The sequence below is a fragment of the Chrysoperla carnea genome, chromosome 2, assembly GCF_905475395.1.
Source record: "Chrysoperla carnea chromosome 2, inChrCarn1.1, whole genome shotgun sequence".
Lineage (NCBI taxonomy): Eukaryota > Metazoa > Arthropoda > Insecta > Neuroptera > Chrysopidae > Chrysoperla > Chrysoperla carnea.
Genome location: NC_058338.1, coordinates 598,107 through 624,058, shown reverse-complemented (window position 1 = coordinate 624,058; position 25,952 = coordinate 598,107). Strand labels below are relative to the sequence as shown.

At 31.4% G+C, this 25,952-nt stretch overlaps 5 protein-coding genes across 5 annotated transcripts; 4 read left to right on the top strand and 1 right to left on the bottom strand.

The window, feature by feature from the left end:
* Positions 1–1,754: 1,754 nt before the first annotated feature.
* Positions 1,755–6,762, top strand: LOC123292131 (myrosinase 1-like). Its single transcript, XM_044872686.1, has 8 exons — positions 1,755–2,102; positions 2,959–3,074; positions 3,750–4,420; positions 4,557–4,859; positions 4,954–5,201; positions 5,259–5,361; positions 6,239–6,326; positions 6,445–6,762. The coding sequence occupies exons 1-8, from the start codon at positions 2,044–2,046 to the stop codon at positions 6,462–6,464; spliced, it is 1,608 nt and encodes a 535-aa protein (XP_044728621.1). The 5' UTR covers positions 1,755–2,043; the 3' UTR covers positions 6,465–6,762.
* Positions 6,763–6,820: 58 nt separating this feature from the next.
* On the bottom strand, positions 6,821–10,457 carry LOC123294138 (myrosinase 1-like). The gene is made up of 9 exons (XM_044875230.1): positions 10,320–10,457; positions 10,105–10,232; positions 9,357–9,938; positions 9,015–9,109; positions 8,449–8,778; positions 8,243–8,380; positions 7,969–8,178; positions 7,843–7,903; positions 6,821–6,924 (listed from the first exon to the last, which is right to left on the bottom strand). Exons 1-9 carry the CDS (start codon positions 10,364–10,366, stop codon positions 6,821–6,823), a joined length of 1,695 nt encoding a protein of 564 aa, XP_044731165.1. The 5' UTR covers positions 10,367–10,457.
* Positions 10,458–12,641: 2,184 nt separating this feature from the next.
* On the top strand, positions 12,642–15,270 carry LOC123294135 (myrosinase 1-like). The gene is made up of 7 exons (XM_044875225.1): positions 12,642–12,679; positions 12,903–13,030; positions 13,103–13,776; positions 14,227–14,562; positions 14,631–14,768; positions 14,941–15,143; positions 15,213–15,270. The coding sequence occupies exons 1-7, from the start codon at positions 12,642–12,644 to the stop codon at positions 15,268–15,270; spliced, it is 1,575 nt and encodes a 524-aa protein (XP_044731160.1).
* Positions 15,271–16,878: 1,608 nt separating this feature from the next.
* LOC123292308 (myrosinase 1-like) lies at positions 16,879–20,106 on the top strand. The gene is made up of 10 exons (XM_044872908.1): positions 16,879–17,037; positions 17,252–17,376; positions 17,446–17,763; positions 18,024–18,284; positions 18,480–18,574; positions 18,686–18,991; positions 19,112–19,249; positions 19,462–19,568; positions 19,712–19,814; positions 19,924–20,106. The coding sequence occupies exons 1-10, from the start codon at positions 16,994–16,996 to the stop codon at positions 20,098–20,100; spliced, it is 1,674 nt and encodes a 557-aa protein (XP_044728843.1). The 5' UTR covers positions 16,879–16,993; the 3' UTR covers positions 20,101–20,106.
* Positions 20,107–21,646: 1,540 nt separating this feature from the next.
* Positions 21,647–25,555, top strand: LOC123294134 (myrosinase 1-like). Its single transcript, XM_044875224.1, has 10 exons — positions 21,647–21,780; positions 22,244–22,368; positions 22,463–23,035; positions 23,109–23,203; positions 23,291–23,596; positions 23,854–23,991; positions 24,049–24,155; positions 24,221–24,323; positions 24,546–24,650; positions 25,538–25,555. Exons 1-10 carry the CDS (start codon positions 21,737–21,739, stop codon positions 25,553–25,555), a joined length of 1,614 nt encoding a protein of 537 aa, XP_044731159.1. The 5' UTR covers positions 21,647–21,736.
* The last annotated feature ends 397 nt before the right edge of the window (positions 25,556–25,952 follow it).

The following is a 25,952-nucleotide window of genomic DNA, read 5'->3' as shown; positions in this document are numbered from 1 at the left end:
CTTCATCAATTTTTTATAATAATAGTTTTTTTCGCTGTAATTTGCATATTAATTAATTACTGTATACTTAATTTGCAATAATTCAGATGCAAATATTGATTTTTTTATTTAAAAATACAAAACTAAATATTTTTATTTTTATAAGATTTAAAATACTGTTATCATTTAACAGCGTAGCTTATAGCGTCATTATAGTGAGTACATGTTGTTATCGTTACTAAGCTTCAAACCAGACATTAATTTTAGATTAGGTAAGGTTAAGTAAGTTTCATTTGTGTAATTCAAAACTGAGAATGAAACTGGGTCATATGATTTTTATTGTCCACGAATTGGCTACTTTTTTGATAACATTGGCAAATTCGATCCGATCTTATTGGAATTTTTTTTGAAACCCTTTAACTTTGGGTGATTCTTTGCAACTGTAATGTCAGTTTTTCGCTAGCTATCACTTATGTGCTTAATTCCGGGACCACGTCTCCACATTCGTGAAACCTAATAGAGGTATGCCAATTATGATCACAAATTTGAAAAGTATGACTCAAATTTAGTAGGATTGCATATTTGGTTTATAAAAATTGGAGCCCCGACTTCTATGTATTTTTTCAAATGGTCTTATTGTTAAGCATATTACAAAATTCTTCATTTTAAGGATTCAAGAAAATAAATTTTCCATAATTTTTTGTTACAAATAAAATTTCCCGTAATGAAAACCATGCGAATCGAACCATGAAATGAAAAACTCTTGTGGATTTGCATATTTTTTATTATAAAAATTAAATGGATAATAAACACGCTTAGCAAAAAAGAAATCAACTTAAGTTTACAAAAGAAAAGACAATTAAGCTCACTTATGCAAGGCTAGTCGTGCGATAATATTAAATCCTTGAGAAAATTATGCTTCCTTGTCAAAGTGATCTCTCCGTCCAGGTATGTCTGGTTCTGTAACATTTGAACAGGCATGTTCACTTTGGTGGGGTGAAAAAAAAAATCACTCCTCTAGCAATCTGTAAGTCAAAATAAACAATACAGATTGAATCTAATACAGAGTGCCTCTTCTTTTTCCTTTGTTTTCTTTGGTATTCACCAGTCACAACAAAATTAATTTCCTAATAAAATTGCAGCTTCTATATTGTCCTTCTCGTCAATGTAAAGCTCTAAGATGATGACACATTAGGGTACTCAACTTTCCCATTTTTGCCTCAAAGAGGCTTAAAAAGTATTTTGGAGATAAGACTAAAACGAAAAATCCAAAAAATTTGACGCCAATTATTTGTTCAAAAATTTACGTCAATTCAATGTTTAAAAACATTCTTTTTTTTTAGTTTACAAGGAAAACAAAAATTCCAGTAAATTTGCTGAATAAACAATTGTCTAACTTCTTGTAAAATAAACGATAAAGAGATGAAATCTAAGCAAAAAGTGTCCTTTAAGTACCTACCTTTATTTCGCCAATTAAAAAAATTTTCGTATTTCAAATTGTCAAGTTCTAAAAAGCGGAAAATTGATAAAATTACTTTAATTTTCGAGAAATGCATACCTTTTTGTGAAAACGAATTTGTCTCGAAACAGAAGCATATATGTATCAGATGACTAAATGATTGAGTGCCACACTGTAGGTATTTAATTAATAATTGATAAATTTTCCAAGGTTGAAACAAATAATTTCATAAAAAAAATTTATTTAAAAAGGTATTTTAATAATTATATATGAAATATAAATATTTTTTTATTTTCATTTGTCACACATCCTCCAACATCATTCAAACATTCAACGGTCTTTGGATCGTTTTTGGATCCCAACCAATTAACAAAACTGTGTTTTTTTTGTTGTTGAATATGTTTGAAAATTGTTGTAATTAATTGTTATCTGTATGTGTTCATTGTTGATTTAAATAAATACTTTGTTGATAATATTTAAAACATGTTCGGTTGTTTATTGTTTTAAATCTTAGAATAAAATTAAAAGTCTAAAGACCCCAGTAAAAGGGTTGCTTTCAAAATCAAGTTTTCAGTTTAGTGTTTAAGTGTTTTTTGTGAAGAAAAATGAAAAGTTTTAATACAATTTTTTTATGGAATTTATATTATTTTTTGGGATATTTCAGGTAAAGATAAATTTCCATTTATTTTTCATATCGTTTTTAAGGTATTTTTAATGACATGTGATTGAAAATAGTTGTACGAACAATTTCAAATATGTAGTTTCCAACGACATAAAGTTGTAAACAAAAAAACAAGAGATGTTGTTGAGCACCCGGTTGGAACTATGTTCCTATCGTATCTTCGTATTTAATATAACTTACTGTTTTAATCAGATTTGCTTTTATTTTTTTGATATAAATTTCGATTTGAAAAAATGAAAAATATACAACAAGATAAAAATTATTTGAAAATACAAATAACTGTATTAGTAATTAATTAAAAATATTAGTTTTAAATTCATAGTTAATTATAATTAATTATAAATATTACTTTAACTATACTTAAGGCGACTGGAATTCGAATATTTGGGATGCATTAACTGCAGTTGACTGCACGGAAGTACAACAAGCGAATTTCTTGTTGACAAATTAAAATTACATTTTATATAAATAATAATTAGATAACAAGACCATTAATTATTGCATGCAAATAATTGTTTACATACTTCATGTGTAAATAGTTATTATATAATTACAGAATGGATCCAATTGTTACTAAGACCGGCTGAGAATTTTCATATTAAGGTAGTATGAGCCTCAAGGCAACTTTAGACTTGTGGTTGAAATTATTTGTACCTTATTTTAAAGTTTGATCATGAATCTTGGTTTCCGCGAAAGTTACATAATTAAACAAAATTGTTAATTTTCGATATTTTTAAAATTATTCCAGATATCGAAAAATTACTTTTCGTCTTATAGCTATATTTGGTTTAATTGTACTAAAAGTGTTTTTAGTAATAAAAATAATTTCTGTACTTAGTTATGGCTCAGCCGAAGATTGGAAAACACAAGTACAAGAGCTGATAACCGAACATAACTTCTTTTGGGGTGTAGCCACATCAGCATATCAAATCGAAGGCGGTTGGAATCAAGATGGTAATTTATTTTAAAATATATAAAAATTTAACTACAATTACATCGGTTTAATTGCTCAGAGAATAAATATCCGTTAGGACGTGCCTGTAAGAAAATTTGTATGGAATTAACCAATGAGCAAAAAATTTGGTCGAAATTTTTTGAATTTTATTGAATTTCTACAACTGGGTATCTTGAAACCAATAGTATTTCGTAACATGAAAAGAGCGAATTCGTAAAATTTCCGAAGTTTTAACCAATCGATAATTTCTAAAAATACGGTAGAAAATAGTTCAAGTTTTTCAATATAAATTAATTTTGTGGAAGAGACGCCTGCGAGAATTCATTTGATTAAACTCATCACTTGTTTAGGATAATAGAAAAAATTGTTTTTATGATAGTCTTTTGTAAGAAGTTTTATATTACCGTTAACAATTAATCAAATTTGCCCTTGAGACGGAGAAAAAACTCAATTTTATGAAGTATTTCATCATTCAACTTTTTTTTTTTTGTTGGGAAAAATATTTCCAAGAATTATTACAAAACCAAAAATTTGAAGGCAAAATAAATTTACAACAATTTTTCGGGGTCTATTTTTTTCGATTATCAATTTTATAACGTCCACAGAATCTGTTGTTGTCGAGGATCCTTTCATGATTGATCTTTGAAGTAATAAACTAATTTTCAATATTCCAGGAAAAGGGGAAAGTATGTGGGACGAGTACACGCATAAATATCCACATCGAATGGCAGATCAAAGTAACGGAGACATTGCTTGTGATTCGTACAATAATTTAGAGCGTGATTTAAAAATGATCGATACACTAAATGTTGATTATTATCGAATTTCAATATCATGGACACGAATTATGCCCGACGGTGGTTTAACCGAAAAATTAAATGAGAAAGGACTACAATATTACCATAAGTTATTCGATGCGTTAATAGCGAAAAATATCACGCCAATGGTGACAATATACCATTGGGATTTACCAAAAACACTCCATACATTGGGTGGATGGCAAAATGAATTGATTATTCCATATTTTGAAAAATATGCTCGAACACTATTCAAACATTTTGGTCAAAAAGTTCAAATGTGGGTAACGATCAATGAACCATATCATATTTGTGAATTGGGCTATGGGGGAGTTTCGTATGCTCCCGAGGACTATGTTCCCGGCGTTAGTAATTATTTATGCATGCATAATTTATTGAAAGCGCATGGGCGTGCTTATCATTTGTATCAGAATGAATTTAAGGCACAACAAAATGGGATTGTTGGCTATGTTTCCAGTTGTATCTTCAAATTGCCGTATTCTCAGGATCAAGAGGATATTGATGCGAGTATTCGAGGGAATGGAGATGTAAGTTCGCTAGGTCTTATTAAGCTCTACTCGAAAAAAACACCCGTTAAACGATTTCGAAAGCTTCAGTTAGCTTAATAGACCTCAAATGGATCTAGATTCAAAGTTCACAATTAATATTTTGCTTGTATTATAGCTTGGATGGGCTGTAAATCCAATTTTCGGACCAAAAGGTGATTATTCTGAAATTGTGAAGGAAAATGTTGCAATGGTATCGCAATTACAAGGTTTAAAAAAATCTCGTTTACCAGAATTTACTAAAGAAGAAATTGAATATATTAAGGGCAGTGCAGACTTTTTGGGTATAAATTATTATACGTCCAGATTAGCACGAACAAACCAAGAGGTCGTTGTAACTGATCCCACGTTTATGGATGATATGCGGGTTACGTTACATGTTGATCCAAATTGGGTGCAAACATCAACCGAATGGCTACAGGTAAGGAATTTGCTTCATCATTATCACCGAGGGACCTCTTTCAAATCAGACTAACGTTATATAGAATTGTGTATAAACTTGATTTTAATTTCAGATAGTTCCCGAAGGATTAAAAGCCGCTTTAGATTATGTTCGAAAACACTTTAATAATCCATTAACAATTATTACCGAAATTGGATGCACAGGAGAAAAAGACAATGAAGTCGATCAGACCCAAGTGATTAAATATTATAAGGATCATATTAATGTAATCCATGAAGCTGTCACGGAAGAGGGCATTAATGTTCGTGGATTTGTGGCTTGGAGTTTAATGGATAGTTTTGAATGGGATACTGGTTACACGTATGTCTGTTCAAGTAATCGTTGTAATCTTGATTTAATTTTGGAATTTTATTTTAGGATTTCATTTGGATTATATCATACCAATTTCACGGATCCTAAACGATCTACGAGTATCAAAAAATCTGGCAAATTTTATCAAGAAATAAATCAATATTCTAAGGTAGGTCGTCAATACTTTGAAATTTCTAAAGTAGCAACTGTCAAGATGAAATCCTCGAACAAAATTTTTTGGGCCAAAACTCCAAATATGTAAATTATTTTCCATTCATTTATATTTAGCAAGGATTTCCTATCTAGGGACTAGGATATTGGATAAAATTTATAGCATGTCGAGTAAAAACCATGTCGAAAGACGTCGAGTACAGCATGTCGAAAAAAATAAAAAAAAGGCCTTCTTGGCTCATGCCAACTTTTTGTCGAAATTTTTATATAATACCCTAATTATTTGGCCGCTGGATAACGATCTAGTTACTTTTTATAATTGTCCGTTGGGACACAGAAAAGGGACCGACCCTCGGCCACTTATCCATGAACCATTTGGAGCTGTTTAAGAACAGCAAGAGTGCTTTGATGTCAACGGACTTCCGATTGGAGAGGTCGTCAGAAAAAAGCCTGGCTCAAGTGAGTCTATCTTCGCGATGGGCTCACTTGATGGGCTCATTCCATAATCGTGATGTACAGGAAAGCACAGTCCTTCAAGGTACCTGTGGCCTAGCTAGTGTCCTGTAGTAACCGTGATAATTTTGCTTAAAGAGATCCTTTGAAGCGATATAAGATCTTCGGAATGCCTGCGATTGTACCCAGATCATATCTGTCTCGTAGTACCACAAGTGTGTGTTCCTTAATTTACTTAAGATTGGTCTTTTTAAGATATCCTCATTCAGGAGCAGCTTGTGACGGAGCAGACGGATTTATTCCAGTTTAAAAAAAACTCAAACTAAAGTTGTACCAGTGTCCTTATTGTTAAAACTCGTACAAAGGATGACTGGCTGACGAATTTTGCGACAAAAAATTAACTTATTTTAATTTATTTCCAGGAGACTCGCCGAAAAAGTGGTGTAAAATTATTAGCACCATCAGAACTATTAATCCAAAATCGTCAATCGTCAAGTTCCAGTCTAAAAAGTAGTCTATTTATTATTAATATTTGTAGTTTTATAATCGTAAAATTTTTTATTTTATAAATAAAATAATTATTGAAAAATCTCAAAAAATTAAGTTTTCTTGTTTTTTTGTTTTTAAGGAGCCGTTGAAGAGTTATAAATAAAATTGTAGCTATAAGCGCATTAAATATTAACGCATGCAGCTTGGAGCAAGGTACATACCTACAATCTTATCATTTTTAACCAATTATTCTATCATCCAAAAAAGTTTTTCAATAGTTTTCCGTCTTTCTAAAACTGTTTTTTAGGGTAGATTTCGAAAAAACGGAACTAGTCATATGGCGGGGGTAAAATTTGACAAGCTTTTCTGGAAAGACTGCAAATTTGAGATCATTTCTCAAAACAACTATTTTTCTCGATCAAAATTTCCACAGCTCAGAAATTATCATTTTCACTCGAACGAACAAAATGTCCTAAGGTAAAATTAAGCTATGATTGGTAATTTTTGTGACTGCCTCAGCACAATTTTTCCTTGAATACAATTTCGAAATCTACCTTCGTCTCTTCTGCAATGTTGGCGCATTGTTTTAACGCTTTTGTTTGGGTCATTTCAACCAACACTAAATAAATTTTTGATTTTAGATTGACGGCTTAATAATTTTGGTTTTGGCAAAATATAATTTAACAATCTCTAAAATCAAAATTTGAAATAAATATTTTTAAACCTTATTTTGTGTTTTTAATTTTATTTAAATTATCCCTGGAGCCCGTGGCAGATATTTTGGTTAAGTTTTGAGCTGTAACACTAAGATATCTTGAAAGTAGAACTCAAAAAGAACAAATAAAAAAAAAAGTAATGCCGCGATAAGAGTAAAATTTTATTGGCTTTACATAATAAAAATCGGTGTGACAGACTTTTCTGCTACGATAAGAGATGTCACACAAAATTTTCTGAAAATAGATTATATTTGCAATAAAATGGTCTCTTATAAATTAATTTCCATGAAAGTGCAAAATACTTAATTATTAAAATTATAAAAAATATTTCTGCCAGAATAAACAACGATTTATTTTTCGTTTCTAACTATCTAATAGTTAATAGAAAAGTTGTATGGATCATTTATTCGAGAAAATCGATCAAAAATTGTTTTTAACCTGAGCTAAAAGTTAAGACGTTAGGCAAACTTCATAACAACATCTACAAAATACTGCATAAGTTAACAAAATTTGTTTCTTTATAAATTTTTTGATTTGGCCGCAATCAATCGAAATACTATATTTTGCAATTCCAATATTTCTGTTAAAACCTTTCGGTTTGTAAATCATTTCAGGAAGGTTCAAATATAAAAATGTTGGCTGAAAAATTTAAAAAAAATTATTTCTTCACCTTCCTTTCAGTTTCAACACAAAACTCTTCCAAAGAGTTCAAAATGAACATTTTGACAAACATTTAAATAAATAAGTTTCGAAATTCGAATTATTCTCGAATTAAAATTTTATTAAAACCAAAATAATGAGTAATAAATTCAAAATATAACTTTCTAATTTCGAGGAACTGCTTTGGACTTCTTCAGAAATAATAAATGGATCTTTGAAAACCTGGAGGAATTAAAAAAATAATTAAATAGGATTTTTAAAATTTTTACTAACAAATGTTTACATACATTTAAACCTTCCAAAACTTCTTTAAAGAAGTGCGCAGTTGCTTTTGGTTGAGTGGATCGTTTTTCATCTGTAAAATTTGTATGAAACAATCCAAATCGAATAGTGTAACCGTCGGCCCATTCAAAACCATCCAATAGACTCCAGATGCCATACGATTGAACATTGCAGCCATCTTTAACGACCGCATCGTAAAGTGCATTCAAATGTCCCTGAAACAAATAACATCCAAAGCTCAACTCAAGTCATATGTCTCTTAGAAATTTGGGTCAATACCTGAAAATATTTCACACAATTGTAATTGTCCAAAGTATCTCGCATAGTTCCACAACCATTTTCCATTATAAAAATTTTTGGATTATTGTATGTATTTTTTACATAAACTAAACTTTTTCTAAAACCTTCTGGGTAGTCCTTAAAATGGATAAAAATCTCATTGTGATTGAAAGAAAATTAAAAAACAAAATTAGAAATATCCTTACGTGAACACGATTAAATTCGGTAGGCACCCAATTTGGATCAGCTGGGCCAAAATAATAATTAATATCATCAAAAAATGATGGAACTTTAATATTTGATTTCGCTATTAAATCACGATTTTCAGAGGATTTTTTTACAATCGTTAATGGGGTATAATAATTGAAACCGAAAAAGTCCGAAGTATTACGAATATATTCAACTTCATCCTTTGTAAATAACTTTAAACGTGATGTATGAAATCCTTGTTCTTTACTTTTATTGGCCACTGTTTCTTTTAAAATTTCTGGATAATCCCCATGTTCCGAAAAAATTGGATCAGAAAAAACTCCATTCTAAAAAAAATTATATACATTTGTTTAACTATAATGTATAAATAAGATTTTTCGAAGTGGCGTAGCGAACTTAACTCGACCATATGGCGCCCTTTGTGAGTAGCGCCCGGGGCATGATACACCCTCTTGCTCCCTCACTACGCCACTGTTTGGGAAAAATGATATTAATAAGAAACTGTGTATGTGGACATTGCAAATTTTCACACGTGGATATTATCTTATAAAAATGTTTGTACCAAAAGTTTACGGAACGTTGTTATAAATTCTAAGTCTTCTGTAGAATTTGACATCGGTTCAAACCATTCCATTCTTGTCAAGATTCCAATTTGACCTAGAATCGTAAAAATGAGGTTAACTCTGAATTTTAAGCAAAGTCGAAAAATTAGAAGATTGTTCTTTGCAAAATCTCTAGAAAGGGTGGGGAACATACCCGGCCACTACTCCATGAACAATTTGGAGTTGTTTAAGAACAGTAGGAGTTCTTTGACGTTAACGGACCTCAACTTGGAGAGGTCATCAATTAAAAGCTGGCTCAAGGGCTCATGTGAGAGAACTGTTTGCTCCCTCATCAAATTTACCTGTATTCGCCACATCATATTTTTCTTTATATAAATGGTAGACTCTAGCATGTGCCAGAAATAAATTTCGCAAACATAAATATGTTTCGACTCCCGTTGTGTTCATCATATCAGGTGGGAACATATTCTTCTCATAATGATAGGCGCAAGTTAAATCCGGTTGATTAATAGTAATCCAAACTTTCACTTTATCAGCAAAATTATCAAATATAATTCTAGCAAAATGCTCAAAATAATCGATAATAACTGCATTAGTCCATCCACCTAAATCACTTACACCGATTGGTAGATCTTGATGTGATAACGTCACTATTGGTGTAATATTATTTGCGATTAATTGATCAATTAAATTGTGATAATATTGTAACGCTTCTTGGCTGACACCATCATGCAATATTGGTGTGGGTAAAAGTCTGGACCATGATATTGAGAATCGATGAAATTGTAAACCCACAAACTTCAGCATATTTATATCTCGTTCGAGATTATGATATGAATCGGCACTAATGTCTGTTGTTGAGTGGTCGGCAATTTTTTCTGGATGCACGTGAGTAAAATGGGACCACATTGTTTCACCTTTACCTAGGAACAAAAGGAGCGTTTGATTTTTGAGCAAGAAGTCGTTTGCACGAAAATTAACGGAGTTAGTTAATAATCAGAGAAAGTGAGCAAATTTGATAATTAAATGCGACGATAAAGATAATCAACTGTGACACAGAGGATTTAGTTTTTAAGATTTCTAACAGACCTGATTCATTCCATGCCCCTTCGAATTGTTCCGCTGATGTTGACACTCCAAATTTTATATTGAAATTTTCAATTAGTTCCTTAACTTTTACCCTTGTTTCATTATATCTTTGTCCTAAGGTGAGGTGTCTAAACAGAATGAAAATATAAATGATTGAAATCGCTGATTTTTTAACCGATTTTGAAATCATATTTAAATTATTAAATAAAACTTACGTTATTATACAAAATAAAATCAAAATTTTTACGTTGCACGATTTCATTTCAAATCGAACAAATTTTTTTGATATGAAATCAAATACGTGCAATTACTTTAAACAAACTAATCTCGCAGTAAATGCTTAAGCTTCGTGAACCTTATTTTCTACAACTTTTATTAGAACGAAAAAATTCTAGCTAATCTTTAAGTTGAAATTGCTGATAATTTTTATTATAAAATTGTAGTCTACGGTATTAACGCTACTCTTATATGGATACCTATTAAATTTTGTTGGAGATTCCATTTTACTTCCTCGTACGCTCAGCTCATAATAAGTTACAAGAGAAATTTACAAAATTAAATTAAACTCGCACTTTTGCTGAACACTCTCGATTAAATTACCTTTTTCATTAAAGCCTTTCCCAAACTGAGACAATACTGAATCCAAAATTTCAGTTATCGGATGAGTTTCGTATGAAATTAGAATCAATAAAGTTAACGACAAATTTATACGTAGATAGGTAATATATACTTTCTTTTGAGGTTTACAAGACCCAATGCAACTTTCTCCACTGTTTGCCATCGGTTAGTGGCATTCTATGTTTAGTGCGAGACACATACAGATGATATAATGCCGAAATAAGTCAAAAATGAGTTCACGATTACTCAAAATGAATAACCTTGAATTTTTTCGCGATTACAATACTTTCTTCATTTTTTCAAGGAAGTAAAACATAATATGAAGCTACTTACTGCTTAAACATGTCTCTCAGTAAATTTTATAAGCGGGGATTAATGGAGATTAACAACACATTTTTTTTTTTTTTGTATAATCATGGAACCGTTTATGAATAATCCGTGATTTTTTAAATTAAAAAAAAATTAATATTTTTATGGCTCTAGGATTAATTCGGTAATTCATGTGGGTTTCACGTGAATAATTTCCATTTAGAAAGCTTCCATTTTGCGTTTAAAGTGGTTAAAGTCCGATTTGCTTACTATGTCAAAAAATATACGCAAAAAACACCGCTTAGGTGAAACAATGTGGGGCCAATTTACCCACGAACACCCAGAAAAAATTTTCGATCACTCAACAGCTGATAACAGTGCAGATTCATATCATAATCTCGAACGAGACATAAATATGCTGAAATTTTTGGGTGTACACTTTTATCGCCTCTCAATATCAGGGTCTAGACTTTCTTCCAGATTCTTACGATCTCCCCCTAATTTAATCAGTTTGACTTTTCTTCTGAACACTTAAGAGCATCGTTCTTGTTCAAGCTTGTATTTTATAATAAAACTATTAAATTATTAGATTCATTACCAAGATAAGAAAACGTAAAAAACACAGAAGCGCAGGCAAGCAGAAATTTAAGTACTTTTCCTTGAAATCCAAGTCATTACCGCTAAGCCTAGCCTTCAAAATCCAAGAATTCCAGGCTTGATGAAAAATTCGAGAATTAGAAAATAAATTTTATTACAATTTATCTAACATTAATTATTAAGTAATGTAGTATAACTGAGGAATCGGGTCGAATACTACAAATCTTGCCTCAAAATGATTATTTTTTAATTACCGCGGTGTATTCAATTTATATTTATTGAAGAAAGGCTTACAAACAGTCTTGGAAAAGTGGAAAATATGGGTCCAAATTAGGTAAAGCCAAAAACATTCCTTCAAAATATCATATTACAAATCTTGATTAACATTGTCTCAAAATACTTTTTATGAACTCACGCTCTTATTCCATCCATCCCCTGAATTGATGTGCCCGTAGAATACCACGCACCAGACCCGTACGTCGGAGTCATTCAAGGAAGGGAGAGTCTCCTTCTCTTTGTTCGAGTTTAAAAAGTTGCGATAGCATTTAATAGATATTTAGAAACGAATCTTCATTGCAAATACCGAGTGCTTCGAGAAAATTTTTCTCATACAGTTTGGCAATGCATTTTCCTCAAAGTTTAACTTCGTTGTTCCAAATGTTACGGATATTGACGAGCAAAATTTAAAAGTATGGTTCAAAAAGTTGAGTACAAGAGTCTTCATCAAATTTTTCATTTTGTTTGGAAAGAGACAAGCAAAAAATGCAAAACTATATTGTAAGTTCAACTTTATGTGGACAGATACAATCCTACCCCCCCCCCCTACGCAAGGACCGGTTACGCACATGTAGCTCCTAATAATTTATATGATGAGGAAGCAAAGTTTTAATTATAATTTATGCCTAATACTTCTTACGCAAGCACAAAAAAATTCATGATTAACCGCCAAGAATTTTTGTAATTTGTTTTAGTCTGACCATGAAACTGTCCAACCAAAATTTTATTTTTTTAAAATGAAGTTTTACCTCTTATTGTGTATTGCAACGGTTGCGTAAGTTTTAAGTTTTATTTTTATGCAATTTTTATTCAATAATGGCTAAACAATAGTAATTCCTATTTTTAAGCGTCGTTATACAAAATATAAATGTGTTAAATGACTTGAAATTTTCGGTCCATGTCGTAATTTTCTTTTTCCCACCCTTTTGAAAAGACGTCAATGTTCAAATAGATAAAATTCGACTAAATTCAAATTTTAATTTTAAAATATTCTTTAGACAAGCAGCCAACGCTCAAACTTTCAGAGAAACAAGAGAAAAAGTTGCAGAACTAATAGAAAAATATAATGTTAAGTTTGGGGTCTCCTCATCGGCATTTCAATATGAAGGGGCATGCAATGAATCGGGTAATCGATCAAAAATTATTATAATTTACTTTACTTTGCGCTTGTTTACGAAAAATTTTTTTTTCTTGTTAGGGAAAGGTGAAACTATGTGGAGCCGTTTTACCCACGAACATCCAGAAAAAATTCACGATCACTCGACAGCCGATATTAGTGTAGATTCATATCATAATCTCGAACGAGATATAAATATGCTGAAATTTTTGGGTGTACACTTTTATCGCCTCTCAATATCATGGTCCAGACTCTTACCCACACCAATATTGCATGATGGTGTTAGCCAAGAAGCGTTACAGTATTATCACAATTTAATTGATCAATTAATCGCAAATAATATCACACCAATAGTAACATTATCACATTTCGATTTGCCAATCAGTGTGAGCGATTTAGGTGGATGGACAAATGCAGAAACCATCGATTATTTTGTGCATTTTGCAAGAATTGTATTTGATAATTTTGCTGATAAGGTGAATGTGTGGGTCACTATCAATCAGCTCGATATTGCCTGTGCTTTCCAATATGGATTTGATCCACTTCCGCCCTCTAAGGAAGAATCAGGAGTTGCTGTTTATTTATGTTTGAGAAATACATTTATGGCTCATGCTAAAGTTTATCATTTATATAAACAGAAGTATAATGAAAAAAATCAAGGTCTTATTGGGTTGGTTACAAGACTAGATTTGTTCGAGCCAATGTCAAATTCCACCGAAGACTTGGAGTTTATACAAATGTTCCGTAAAATTATTGTAAGTCGTTCATTTACATTAACAAAAAATAATTAAAATAATCAAAAAAAGGATCCGACGGAGAAAAGAGTTGGATTTCATTATGGTACAACATTTTTTAATTTTATCTGTCAGCTTAAAAGATGTCCTCATAGAATTTTGCACAAAATACGTACCACTTTTTAGGACTCGAAAAATTCACTAATTAAAGTCAAGCGGCCAATGTGACAGTCATAAGCAGGCTTATATTTAAAAAAAAACTGCACTATAGAATGATTTGACCAGGGATGCTGAACCAATAACGCGCAAACACAATTAGAACGCCTCACAATATTTTGGGCACGCCACCGATCACATAGTTCACTATGAACGTTTACTTTGATACGAGCCACAATCCAGTTATACTGAAATCTACCTGAATTGTCTGAAATGGCATAACGAATGAAAAAAAAATTTGTTTTTATGTTTTAGAGTGGAATTTACTGGGATCCAATTTTTTCGCAACATGGTGATTATCCAGAAATTTTTAAAGAAAAAGTTTCCAAAAAAAGTAAAGAGCAAGGATTTCATAAATCACGATTAACTTTATTTACAAAGGATGAAGTTGAATACATTCGTAATACTTCGGATTTTTTTGGTTTGAATTATTATACTCCAAATAGAATTTATAGGAATCAAAAAGACGCGAATATTACGGTAGGAGACATAAAATTCAATATTAAAATACCATCTTTTTTGGATGACATTAATTATTATTTTGCTCCACCTGATCCAAATTGGGAACCAACAGAAAATCCACGAATAATGGTAAGGATTTTTTAAGGACTGTTCCAAAATTTATTGCTGAATTATTAATGTGTCTGTAAATTTTGAAGGATTATCCAGAAGGTTTGAAGAAAGTTTTGCTGTATATAAAAAATACGTACAATAATCCAAAAGTTCTTATTATGGAAAATGGATGCGCAACAGCTCGAGATACTTTGGACAACTACAATTGTGTGAAATATTTTAAGGTAAGTTGTTCTAAAATTTTACTCAGGGCAATCTAAATGATAAAAAAGAAGACGGCAGAACTGGTATATTAGGGCTAGGAGCTCCGTTTTGCTAAGCGAGAAGCCTAAATGATATTCGAGAAAGTGCGGACAAAAAGTCAAAGTGTTTACTTACGAATATTATTGATTGTAGGGTCATTTGGATGCACTTTACGATGCGGTTGTAAATGAAGGCTGTAATGTACAATCGTATGGCATTTGGAGTTTAATGGATAGTTTTGAATGGATTGAAGGTTACGTCTATCGATATGGGTTATTTCGTACCAATTTTACTGATGCAAAACGTTCTACTCAACCAAAAGCAACAGCGTACTTCTTTAAAGAAATTTTGGATGGGTTAAATGTATGTAAAATAAAAGTTCTCAGTACAAATTTTAGAAATCTTATTTAATAAATTTTTTCCAGGTTTCCAAAGATCCATTTATTAATCCTGAAGAAGTCCAAAGCAGCTCCTCGAAATTAGAAAATAAAATTTTTTATTTAGTGCTTATTTATTTGGTTTTAATAAAATTATAATTCAAAACTAATTCGAAATTTGATTATTTACCTACAAACCCGTCTTCGGAAAGTAAAACTAGATAAAATTTTTTCTTTAGCTCTTAACTATTATTAATCAAGAGATCCAGATTTTACCGCCTTTTAATACTACAAACCCTTTTTCGAAAAATGTGCTCAAAATTAGCATTAGCAGAATACAATAATATATTGCATATCAGAAATAAAATGGTCTGGCCCTAATAGGTTGTATTCACCACAACTAGTTTGATTTGTTGTTTGCCCAGTTTCTTATCTCTGTTAATAATTTTTCCGTAATTTTTAAGTTTTCTGATATAAAAAGCAAACAAATTTAAAATAAATTCACTTTTCTTACTTCGGTAGCGAGTATCTGACCTAGCAGGCTCGTGTGAAGGAATCATCCAAGAGGGGTCGTGGGGTTTAGACTTTTTTTTATCATGTAAGGTCAATAAATGTGATATATATTTTTCAAATTCTAAACACAGAAAACTTTTCCAAATTCTAAGCCCATCGATCTCTATACCGCGATGTATATTTTGCGAAGCTAAAGCCGTTTGGCTAATCTTCAGACATTGCCGACCTATGCTATGTTTGGAGACAGGCAAAACTGTTAGAACGCGCAGCGTAGACATTTGGAAACGTATCGTCATTGAAAATATCGAGTGCTTCGAGTGAATTTTTTACATCCTGTCCGGCAATACAATTGCACTAAAATTGAACTGAGTGATTGACTCAATCACTTGCTGTTTCGATACTTTTCTAACTACCCACAATACTCCCTCTTAGCTTTAGCTAGCTGACTAAGCGGTTAATCGTAATTTAAATTGTTTAAACAGATAACAAACCATTCAATTTTACGTTTTATTTTAATTTTAATTAAGTCTTTTTTAAATATTTACATTTCACAATTTTTCATTCTTTCTTGTCTTGATTACATTCATCGCACTACTTCCATTATACTGGCTCAAAAATTTGAAGTCTTCATGGGTGCATCCAGCTTTTGCACCAAGCTTTTGGCCCAAGATGGGAGGAGGGAGGCTTAGGAACAATTTTTCTTTTAGAAATAGACAATTTGGTGCAAAATAGAAGTTTTAGGTACTACAGGAGAAGTTTTGCATAATCTCTCAAAAGTGCCTTCATTCGGGCAAAAATCTTGTTGGCAACTTTTAACTTTAGTTACAAAGACAAAGCAAGGAGATTGTCACAGTGTTAAGTTTACAAACCAACACTGATCAAGCTTTGAATTAACTAGACAGAACAAATTGTTTTTTTACGCCGTAAGGAGTGTTAAAAACGTCCTTAAGCATGATATTTTCCATTTCAGGATCTTTTTAACACTATTGAAGTCAAAATTAAAAATTAAATTTTTCTTGATTATAAATAATTTTTCCATAAAACTACGAAGCATGTATACAGTCAATAGTGACTTGAATGAGTGCTATTAAAAATCGCCTTGAAATAGTTTTTTGAGTTCCAAACAGCTGTAAATTTAAAATATTTTGTTCGTTATCTAAGTCAAACATAAATAATAGAGTTTTTTTTTTTACTTAGCAGCGCAAGTAATATATTGTTTCTACTAATTAAGTGACTTAATTATTAGTTTTTGGGGGATTCAAACCAGTGATTTCTACCTCAGTGACTACGATTATTATTTTGGATATCGATTCATTATGTGCCAAATTGTATTTTATTTAATTTTATGTGTTTTGATGCAGTAAGTTCGATTTTATATTTTTAGAAAGTATTTAGAAATGGCCTTAAAAAAGTCGCATGACTTTGAAACTAGGCGAGACAGAATACAAGTTACTTTGTCATTGTCTCTTCAATCACTTTGATGATCGATTTACGGCTACGAATACAGCTTACGTTTTTTTTTTGCTCCAATTTTTGTTCCCCCTAATTTAAATGAGTTTTTTTTTCTGTTTTAGAAATGCAACGGCTCAAAATTATAACGAAACAAGAGAAAAAATAACAAAGTTAAAAAATGAACATTCAGTTGTATTTGCAGTTTCGACATCCGCGTATCAAATAGAAGGAGCATGGAATGAATCAGGTTAGAAATTGAATTTTCTACAATTAATTATTTATCTTTTAATGCCAAATAATAACGCTTTTGCTACAGGTAAAACCGAAAGTATATGGGATCGATTTGTTCACACACATCCAGAGAAAATCATGGATGAATCAAATGGTGACATCAGCTGTGATTCGTATCATAATATCGATCGTGATATAAAAATGTTAAAATATTTGGGTGTGAAATTTTATCGTTTTTCAATATCATGGCCACGGATTTCACCCACACCGATGCGTGATGCTGCGGTTAACGATGAAGGCTTGAACTATTATCATTCGTTAATCGATAAATTAATTGAAAATGATATTACACCGGTAATTACGTTGTATCATAACGATTTACCACAAAATATTCAGGATTTTGGTTAGTTTTATCAAAATTTCCCTTTCTGGATTTAACTAAGAAAGCGGTGGATTTCAATTGAACACAGTGTCTTTCAATTTTATTTGAATTTAGAACAGTGGCGTAGGGAGCTTAATTTAGCGCCCTTTGTGAGCGCCCGGGGCATGATGCAACGTCCTATAATATTGAAATCGACCACTTTCTTTGTCAAATCCCAAAAGGACATGACTTTTTAAAATCACCATAGAACACACATACCTAATTTTTACTTAATAAATTAGGTGGATGGACGAACGAATTGATCATCGAATATTTCGAGAATTATGCTCAACTTGTATTTAAGAATTTCGCATCCAAGGTTAAAGATTGGATAACATTTGATCTACCGGAACAGATATGCCATAAACATTATGGTACAGATGATTGGCCACCAGAAATTAGTTCATCCGGTATAGCGGATTATTTATGTTTGCGAAATTTATTTTTGGCTCATGCAACGGTTTATCGATTGTATAAAAGTCAATTTGATACCGACAATACAGGTAAAATTTATTCAATTTGTTTTTAATTCTCGCACAAATTTTTGGGAAATACCAAACTTTTTATCGTTTAAATGATTGAGTTAATGTTCAATTTTGTAAGATCATTTTTCGAAGTTTCGATAAAATTTTTCGAAATTTATATTTCCATAGTTTTGTTTTACTTTAGCATTTCTAAATTTATGACTGAGATTTCAGGAATTATGGGTATAAACTTATTGTTTAATTGGTATGAGCCTGTAACAAATTCCACCGAAGATATTGAATCTGTCGAAAGATTTCGTAAACTTTTTGTGAGTATTTTGTTTATATTTGTAAAAAAATAAACGATTCCGTGATCAAAACTATCTGGACATGGTATTCTAACAACTAACTCAGTCAATTATTTGTTTTCCATTGTTTAGTATGGGATTCAAGCCGATCCAATACACTCTGAGTACGGTGATTTTCCAGAACTATTAAAATCGCAAATTGCAAATAAAAGCAAAGAACAAGGTTTCCGTAATTCACGATTACCATCATTTACAATTGCTGAAATTGAATTTATTCGAAATACCTACGATTTTATGGGTATCACATATTTTACGTCGTATCAATTACCACAAACATCGGAGCAAATTTATCCAGTTCCATCATACGAAGACGATTTGGGTATTCGTGAAGGGGTGTTCGATGCAAATTGGACCAAAACATCAATTTCTTTGTTGCAGGTAAGCATAATTAATATTATTTTACTTAAATGGCTAAATTTTGGATATATCAGGTTATTGTCAGTTTCGAACAATTTATGCTTTGTATGGCTAAGATTTTCTTAAAATGTTATTTTGCAGAATTATCCTACAGGGTTAAAGAATGTTTTATTGTATATTAAAAATGTGTATAATAATCCAAAAGTAGTGATTTTGGGAAATGGATGTGGAACTGCTGAAAGTACATTGGAAAATCTCGAATGTGTTTCATATTTTAAGGTATTTTATTATATTTTAATTTATATTATCCTTAAAAGTAGAACCGTAGTCCTTGAAAAACTGTATTTACACAGATTTCGAAATTTCGCATATGAATCAATGCTATTTAACTTCCTAATTCCCAAAGGTAAGTTTTTATTTATTAAGTTGAGTTTAGCTCATTTTTTGCACCAAATTTGATAAATAAACGTAATGAAATTCGATTCCTACAGGATCATTTGGATGCCGTTTATTATGCTGTCGTTAATGAAGGATGTAATGTGATTGGCTACAGTGCGTGGACTCTTATGGATAGTTTTGAATGGGAAAAAGGATACACGTAAGTATAAACTGGCCTATTTTGTTATGGTATTTCAGTTTCTCGCACTGTTTTGGTCCCTTTAAAGCTATTTCCACTTTTCCATTTAATTTGATGGTTTTTATCGTTTGTAATTTTTTGATCAACAACTTTGTTTATTTTAGGGAACGTTTTGGATTATTTGAAACTGATTTCGATAGTGAAACACGTCATACAAAACCAAAAGCAACAGCTCACTTTTTCCACGCGATCCTCAGTGATGAAAAGGTAAAATCTTTAAAAAAAAAAAAAAAAAAACTTTTTCCAAAGATTTGAAATAAAGCGTGCTTGATCCTTGATCCGTTCATTAGAATTAATATAGCATTATTTTTTCTAGAATGAGACGACTATTAATCCATCGACAACAGTAAGTCCACATCAACCCCCATCGAATGTCGACCCACAAATGAATGGTAGTGCTTCCCTCAGATATTTATTAGGAAATTTAAACAATTTCGTAATCCTGCTAGTTATACTTTTCAATTTAATTTTAACACAAAATCTTATGATTTAATATTTATTTTTAAACAGCGAATTTAATTTATTTATTTTAAAAATAATTTTTATTTAAATAAAAAATATGTAGTAAAAAAAAATGTAATTGTAAATAATATGTTGTTATCATATTTTAATAAAATGTTAATGAAAATTATTTATTTATACATTTTAAAAACATTCCATAACTTTAGTTCGTCACATGCACAACGGGAAAAGATCCAAATGGATCTCCTATAGCTCCTAATCTGTATATATAAAAATAAATTGCTGTGCGTTAGTCTCGCTAAAACTCAAAAACGGCTGGACCGATTTTCAAATTCTTTTTTTTGTTTTGTTCGCTATAGTTCAGGGATGGTTTAGAAAAAAAAACTAAACAGAGCTGATATTAGAGTCATCGTAGAGTTACTCACAGAGCAGGATAACCTGAACAAGTTCCAACATCAGATTGGAAAAGACTATCTCCCGCGTGTGACAGATGCGGAGAAAATTCAGAAGAAACATCGATCCACTTTCTCTGTTACTGCCCGGCGCTCATACAGCAGCGAAGGAAATGGTTTGGTTCGGCCATAGTCGAACCAGAAGAAATTAAGAAACTCAGCGCTAGGCAAATCCTGAGTTTCAGTACATCAGTTGGTTTATAACAGCCACTGAAAAGCGTAGCGGGGATAGAGTGCAAGGGTCTATTTGGCGATGCTAGAGCATGGTCCGCTAACTTCCATACCCATACCCCATAGATGGAATTTGCCAATCAGATTAGTTTTCATAAACATTGGTTTGGCTGTTGATTTAGGGGCTTGCTCCAGGACTGCCAGATGGAATAGTTGGATACAAAGAGGGGATAATTTTGTAATTCTCTGTATTCAGCTAGTATGTCATAAAAAATGTATCGAGTTCTTCCATTACGAATAGTTTGGGAGCTGGCCATATGATTTACTGATGGTTATGGTTACGGTCTGCTGAACATTAAATATGATGGTAAGTAATGCCTCAAGCCACCCTGTAAGGTTCCGAGAATTTCTAAGTGGAATACTCCCCCAGGATTCTGAACAGTCATCCAGTAAAATTTGAGCCCAGGAAATAGTCCCAATCCCGAGCTATCACTAAAAACCGCGACTGCCACTAAGTGATGGTTCTAGAAACTGCCTGTTTGTTTGATAATTGGAAGTGATTCTGAACAGTCATCCTGCAAAATTTGATCCCAGCAAGTGGTCCTAATCCATAGATCTGGATTGAGACCAATTGTTGGACTTGTCTTAAAATAATTTAGTGAATTATGGGCAAGACTGACAGGCGTCACTATCGTCAGTAGTTTAATTAAACTTAAAGTTTTATCACGGCTTCATTTTGTTAAACTTTCAAGTTCATTTCAATTATTACTATTATTACTAGAAGTAAAAATTTTTCCATTACGTGCTATTTTCCAAACGAACACCATTTTAAGCAAGTAGTGGTGTTTAATTCAAAATAAATAAACAGTTTTAACTTTGTTTTCTTCATTTTATTACTTACTTAATAGTTTTAATCTTATTAATAATAAAGTTACTTAAAAAGATAAAGTTTTATGATGCTTTGTAATTCAGGCTTCAAGTCTACAGTTTTATGATTGAATGCTGTGATGTAAATACATAGTTCGTTTTTAATTGTTCAAAATTATGGAAGTTTATTGTAAAGCATTCCTCGTTTGTTGTGTCATCACGTAAGTTTAAACAATTTAATTCTTGAATTTCTAAGAATTTTTATAATGGACTCCAAAATCACTCGATATCGGATAAAAAAGCACAAACTGTAAAAGTTTAAATTGGTTCGGCTATCACATGACTAGTCAACTAGTCAACCAGGCAATCTGTATGACGTAAATGTTAGAAAATGCTCTAAAAATATCTTAAACTAGGCAATTTGCATAACGCAAATGTAAAATCATGCTCTAAAAATATCGAAAAAGCGTCAAAAACTAAAGTTTTTTTTATGTTTCCTTTTTGGAAAGCGTCGTAAGGTAATGTTTAAATTGCATAAACAGTATCTGTGATAAATTTTCTTCATGGTGAAAACGTGTAAGGGTTCTGAAGTCTAGGCGCGTAGAGGAATTCATCACCTCCCCTCCCCCTCCAAGTTTCCAAGTTTAAATATTATAAGCTGGAATTTTCTTTTATTTTTTTTAGATTAACACAGAGTCAAAATTACAATGAAACGAGATTGAAAATTCATGACTTAGCAAAGAACTATAAACTAAAATTTGGTGTTGCTACATCAGCCAATCAAATTGAGGGAGCATGGAATGAGTCAGGTGAGAATATTATCCCCTGCCTCAAAATTTCCACGGATCTTTAGATCATCATCTTGTAACCATAATTATTTGAAGAAACTTGTCAATTTTACAGGCAGAGTGGAAAGTATATGGGATCATTTTATCCATGAAGATCCAAGTCGAGTCGTTGATGGATCCAATGCTGATGTAAGCTGTGATTCATATCATAATCTGGATCGTGATATTAGTATGCTTAAATATTTGGGTGTACAATTTTATCGCTTTTCATTATCATGGCCTCGAATCGCACCGATACCAATGCAACGTGGTAACGCCGCTGGCCTTCGATATTATCATAATTTAATCGATAAATTAATAGAGAATAATATAATTCCAATTGTGTCGATGAATCATTTCGATATTCCACAAAATATTCAAGATTTCGGTGGATGGACAAATGAACTGATTGTTGATTATTTTGAGAATTATGCACGAATTGTTTTGGATAATTTTGCCGATAAAGTTAAAGTTTGGGTAACATTTATTGAGCCAGATAATGTGTGTCGTCAGCATGATTTGAGTAATGATTGGCCTCCAATATATGGCTCATCTGGCATTTCGAATTATTTATGCGCACGGAATGTTATTCTGGCGCATGCTCGTGTCTATCATTTGTATAAGAAATATTATGATACGGAGAATAAAGGTAAGGTTTTTGGGAAATAAATTTTTAATTGGCAAATGGGTTGATAAGTAAACCCTCTCCTGATAATTTTTAGGCATGATGGGAATTGGTTATAGTTTCAATTGGTACGAGCCTTTAACAAATTCTACAGAAGACATCGAAGTGATTGAAAAGCTACGGACTATGGTTGTAAGTATTCTGGCCAAATTTTATTACTTTCACGGGATTTTTGTGATACAAATGGAAATAAGTTATAATCGAAAATTCTTTCTACAGTATGGATTATTTGCGGATCCAATATACTCAAGTACCGGAGATTTTCCAGACATATTAAAGGCAACGATTGCCAATAAAAGTATGGAACAAGGTTTCCTGAAATCAAGATTACCCGAATGGACAATCGCTGAAATTGAATATATTCGTAATGCGTACGATTTTTTGGGTGTAAATTATTACACAAGTTACAAACAACCTCGGATACCATCTGAACCACAGCCAATACCTTCATTTACAGATGATCTAGGATATTACAAAGGAGTTTATGATGTGACTTGGAAAAACACAACCGTAGAGTGGTTAAGGGTAAAAACAAATTTATTTTTCTTTTCAGAAATCTGGGCTACTCTTTTAATCGATCTGGATGTTTTTAATTGCCCGACAAATTTAAAATTAATGCATACTTTCGACATACAAAATAACAACACCATAGATCCTCCGAAACAGAAGCCTTCGATTATGAAAATACCTTACTTTAGCAACCTCTCTCTTCCTGGGAAAATTATGTTCCCACGAATGTTCTAATTTCTAAATCATTTAAATCGTTAATTGTGTAATTTTAGAACCACGCAGAAGGTTTAAAACTGGTTTTGATCTATTTAAAGAAGATTTACAATAATCCAAAAATTCTAATTTTGGAAAATGGTTGTGGAAGCTCGCATGATAAGTTGGAAAACTATGAGTGTGTTGATTATTATAAGGTAAAATAATTTTCGGAATATTTAAAGAAGAAAATAATTTCTATTGGATTTTTTTAGGATCATTTGGATGCGGTGTACGATGCAGTGGTTAATCATGGCTGTAATGTTTTAGCATATACTGCTTGGTGTTTAATGGATAATTTCGAATGGGAAATGGGTTACACGTTAGTATATTCTATAAAGTTTTTCTTTATAAGAAAAGTTCGCTAAAATTGAAAATATTTTGTAGACATAAATTTGGATTATTTCATACGGATTTCAAGAATGAGTCACGCCCTGCCAAACCTAAGGCCACTGCTGAGTTTTTCAAGGAAATTTTAACAGATGTTAAGGTAAGAATTGTACCTAAAATTTTTTAACCAAACAAAATTACAAAGATTATCATTGAACAAAGCGTAAAAAATTATGTTTTTGGTTCGGGTCCTTACGAAAATCTTGTATTTGACTTTGACTTTCAGGATAGTTAAAAGGATTCACCAATATTATTTTTCTGTTCATCAAATGTTTTTAGAAAAAGTTATTTTATTAATATTTTAATTAAAAATATTTTTCAGACAAACAACCAAAATTTCGACCAACAAATTGGATCCATAAATGGAGCTACAAATTTAGTTACACATGTCAGTATTATCTTTGTATTCATAATTAACTTAATTTTAGTTCAATATTAATTTTACAAAGAATCATATAATATATATTTTTTTAAATTTGGATATAATCGTTTCATTTAAGAAATTCTTTCCCATTTTTCTTCAACATTAAATCGAAAACACCAATTTTTTATTAAATAACTTCTTGAAGAAGCAAAATAGTCACTTTGGATTATTTTTCCAACCATAAATGTATCCCATCAAAGTCTGCATCTTTTATTTAAGTTATATTTTGATTGGTTAAGTACAAAACTGTGTACTTGAATTGCACATAGGAAAACAGCTGAATACAAGTGGGAAAAGTTTTGAAATAAGTCCGTAAAGTTTCAAAAAAATTAGGTACGTTTAATAAGAAAACCCACACATACAGTTGATTAGGAAATTTCGTTATGGTATAAAATTTAGGTTTATTCCGTTTGAGGTTGCTTAACGTTGCTAGTTAAGGGTTAAATAAAAGTAATAATACGTAATTGTAAAAAGTTTATAAATTAATTAAAACAAAATGATTTAAAATAATATATTAACGATTATAATTTACAAAAGGGCAATAAAATTACAGCTGTCACCTCTCAAACTTATACGTTCTCCATGGTTAACTCACCCTCTAAAGCGTTTACACTCATATAACAGTGCATGCATGTAAGAAGCTCCAAGGCCGCTCCAAGGGCGCACCCACCTACCGTTAGTAGATTCGTATACATATATTTAAAATGAGATTTGAATGTCTCAACATGTGTGACAAATGTCTGTGGTATTGTCTCTTGTCTCACACAAACAATTATTTATCAATTAGCTGATCAATTATAAAATATTAAGTACTGGGTGGCACTACTACTTATCATATTAAATGTTTCTAAGAACGTTAAAATTCCAAATATTTTAAATTTTATTTGTAGCTTTTTGATTCTTATTAAAGTTGTTCGGCTGTTTGAGCAAGTTTTTTTTTTGCGGTAGATGATAGTTTAAAGTCTCTTGATCACAATAAACACAGTTTTGGAGTCTCTTGAAGTGCAAAATTTGGAATTATTTCATTTTAAAATTGTGATATTTAACAAAGTTTTACACAAAAATTAATCGTTGATTGAGCTTAAAAAAATGAACTTTGAATGTGCTGAAAAACCTTAAAGTTATAGTTAATTGTAAGAATGACAGTGAGTGCCACCCAGTATCAGTAGTAACAAAGATAGAATATTAAATATATAAAATAATAAAATTTAAATTTTGTACAAATAATTAAAATAATATTAAGAAGTAAAAGAACGCGTCGTCAAACACTTTTGGATTTTAATAATTTCCCTTCCAACAACATCT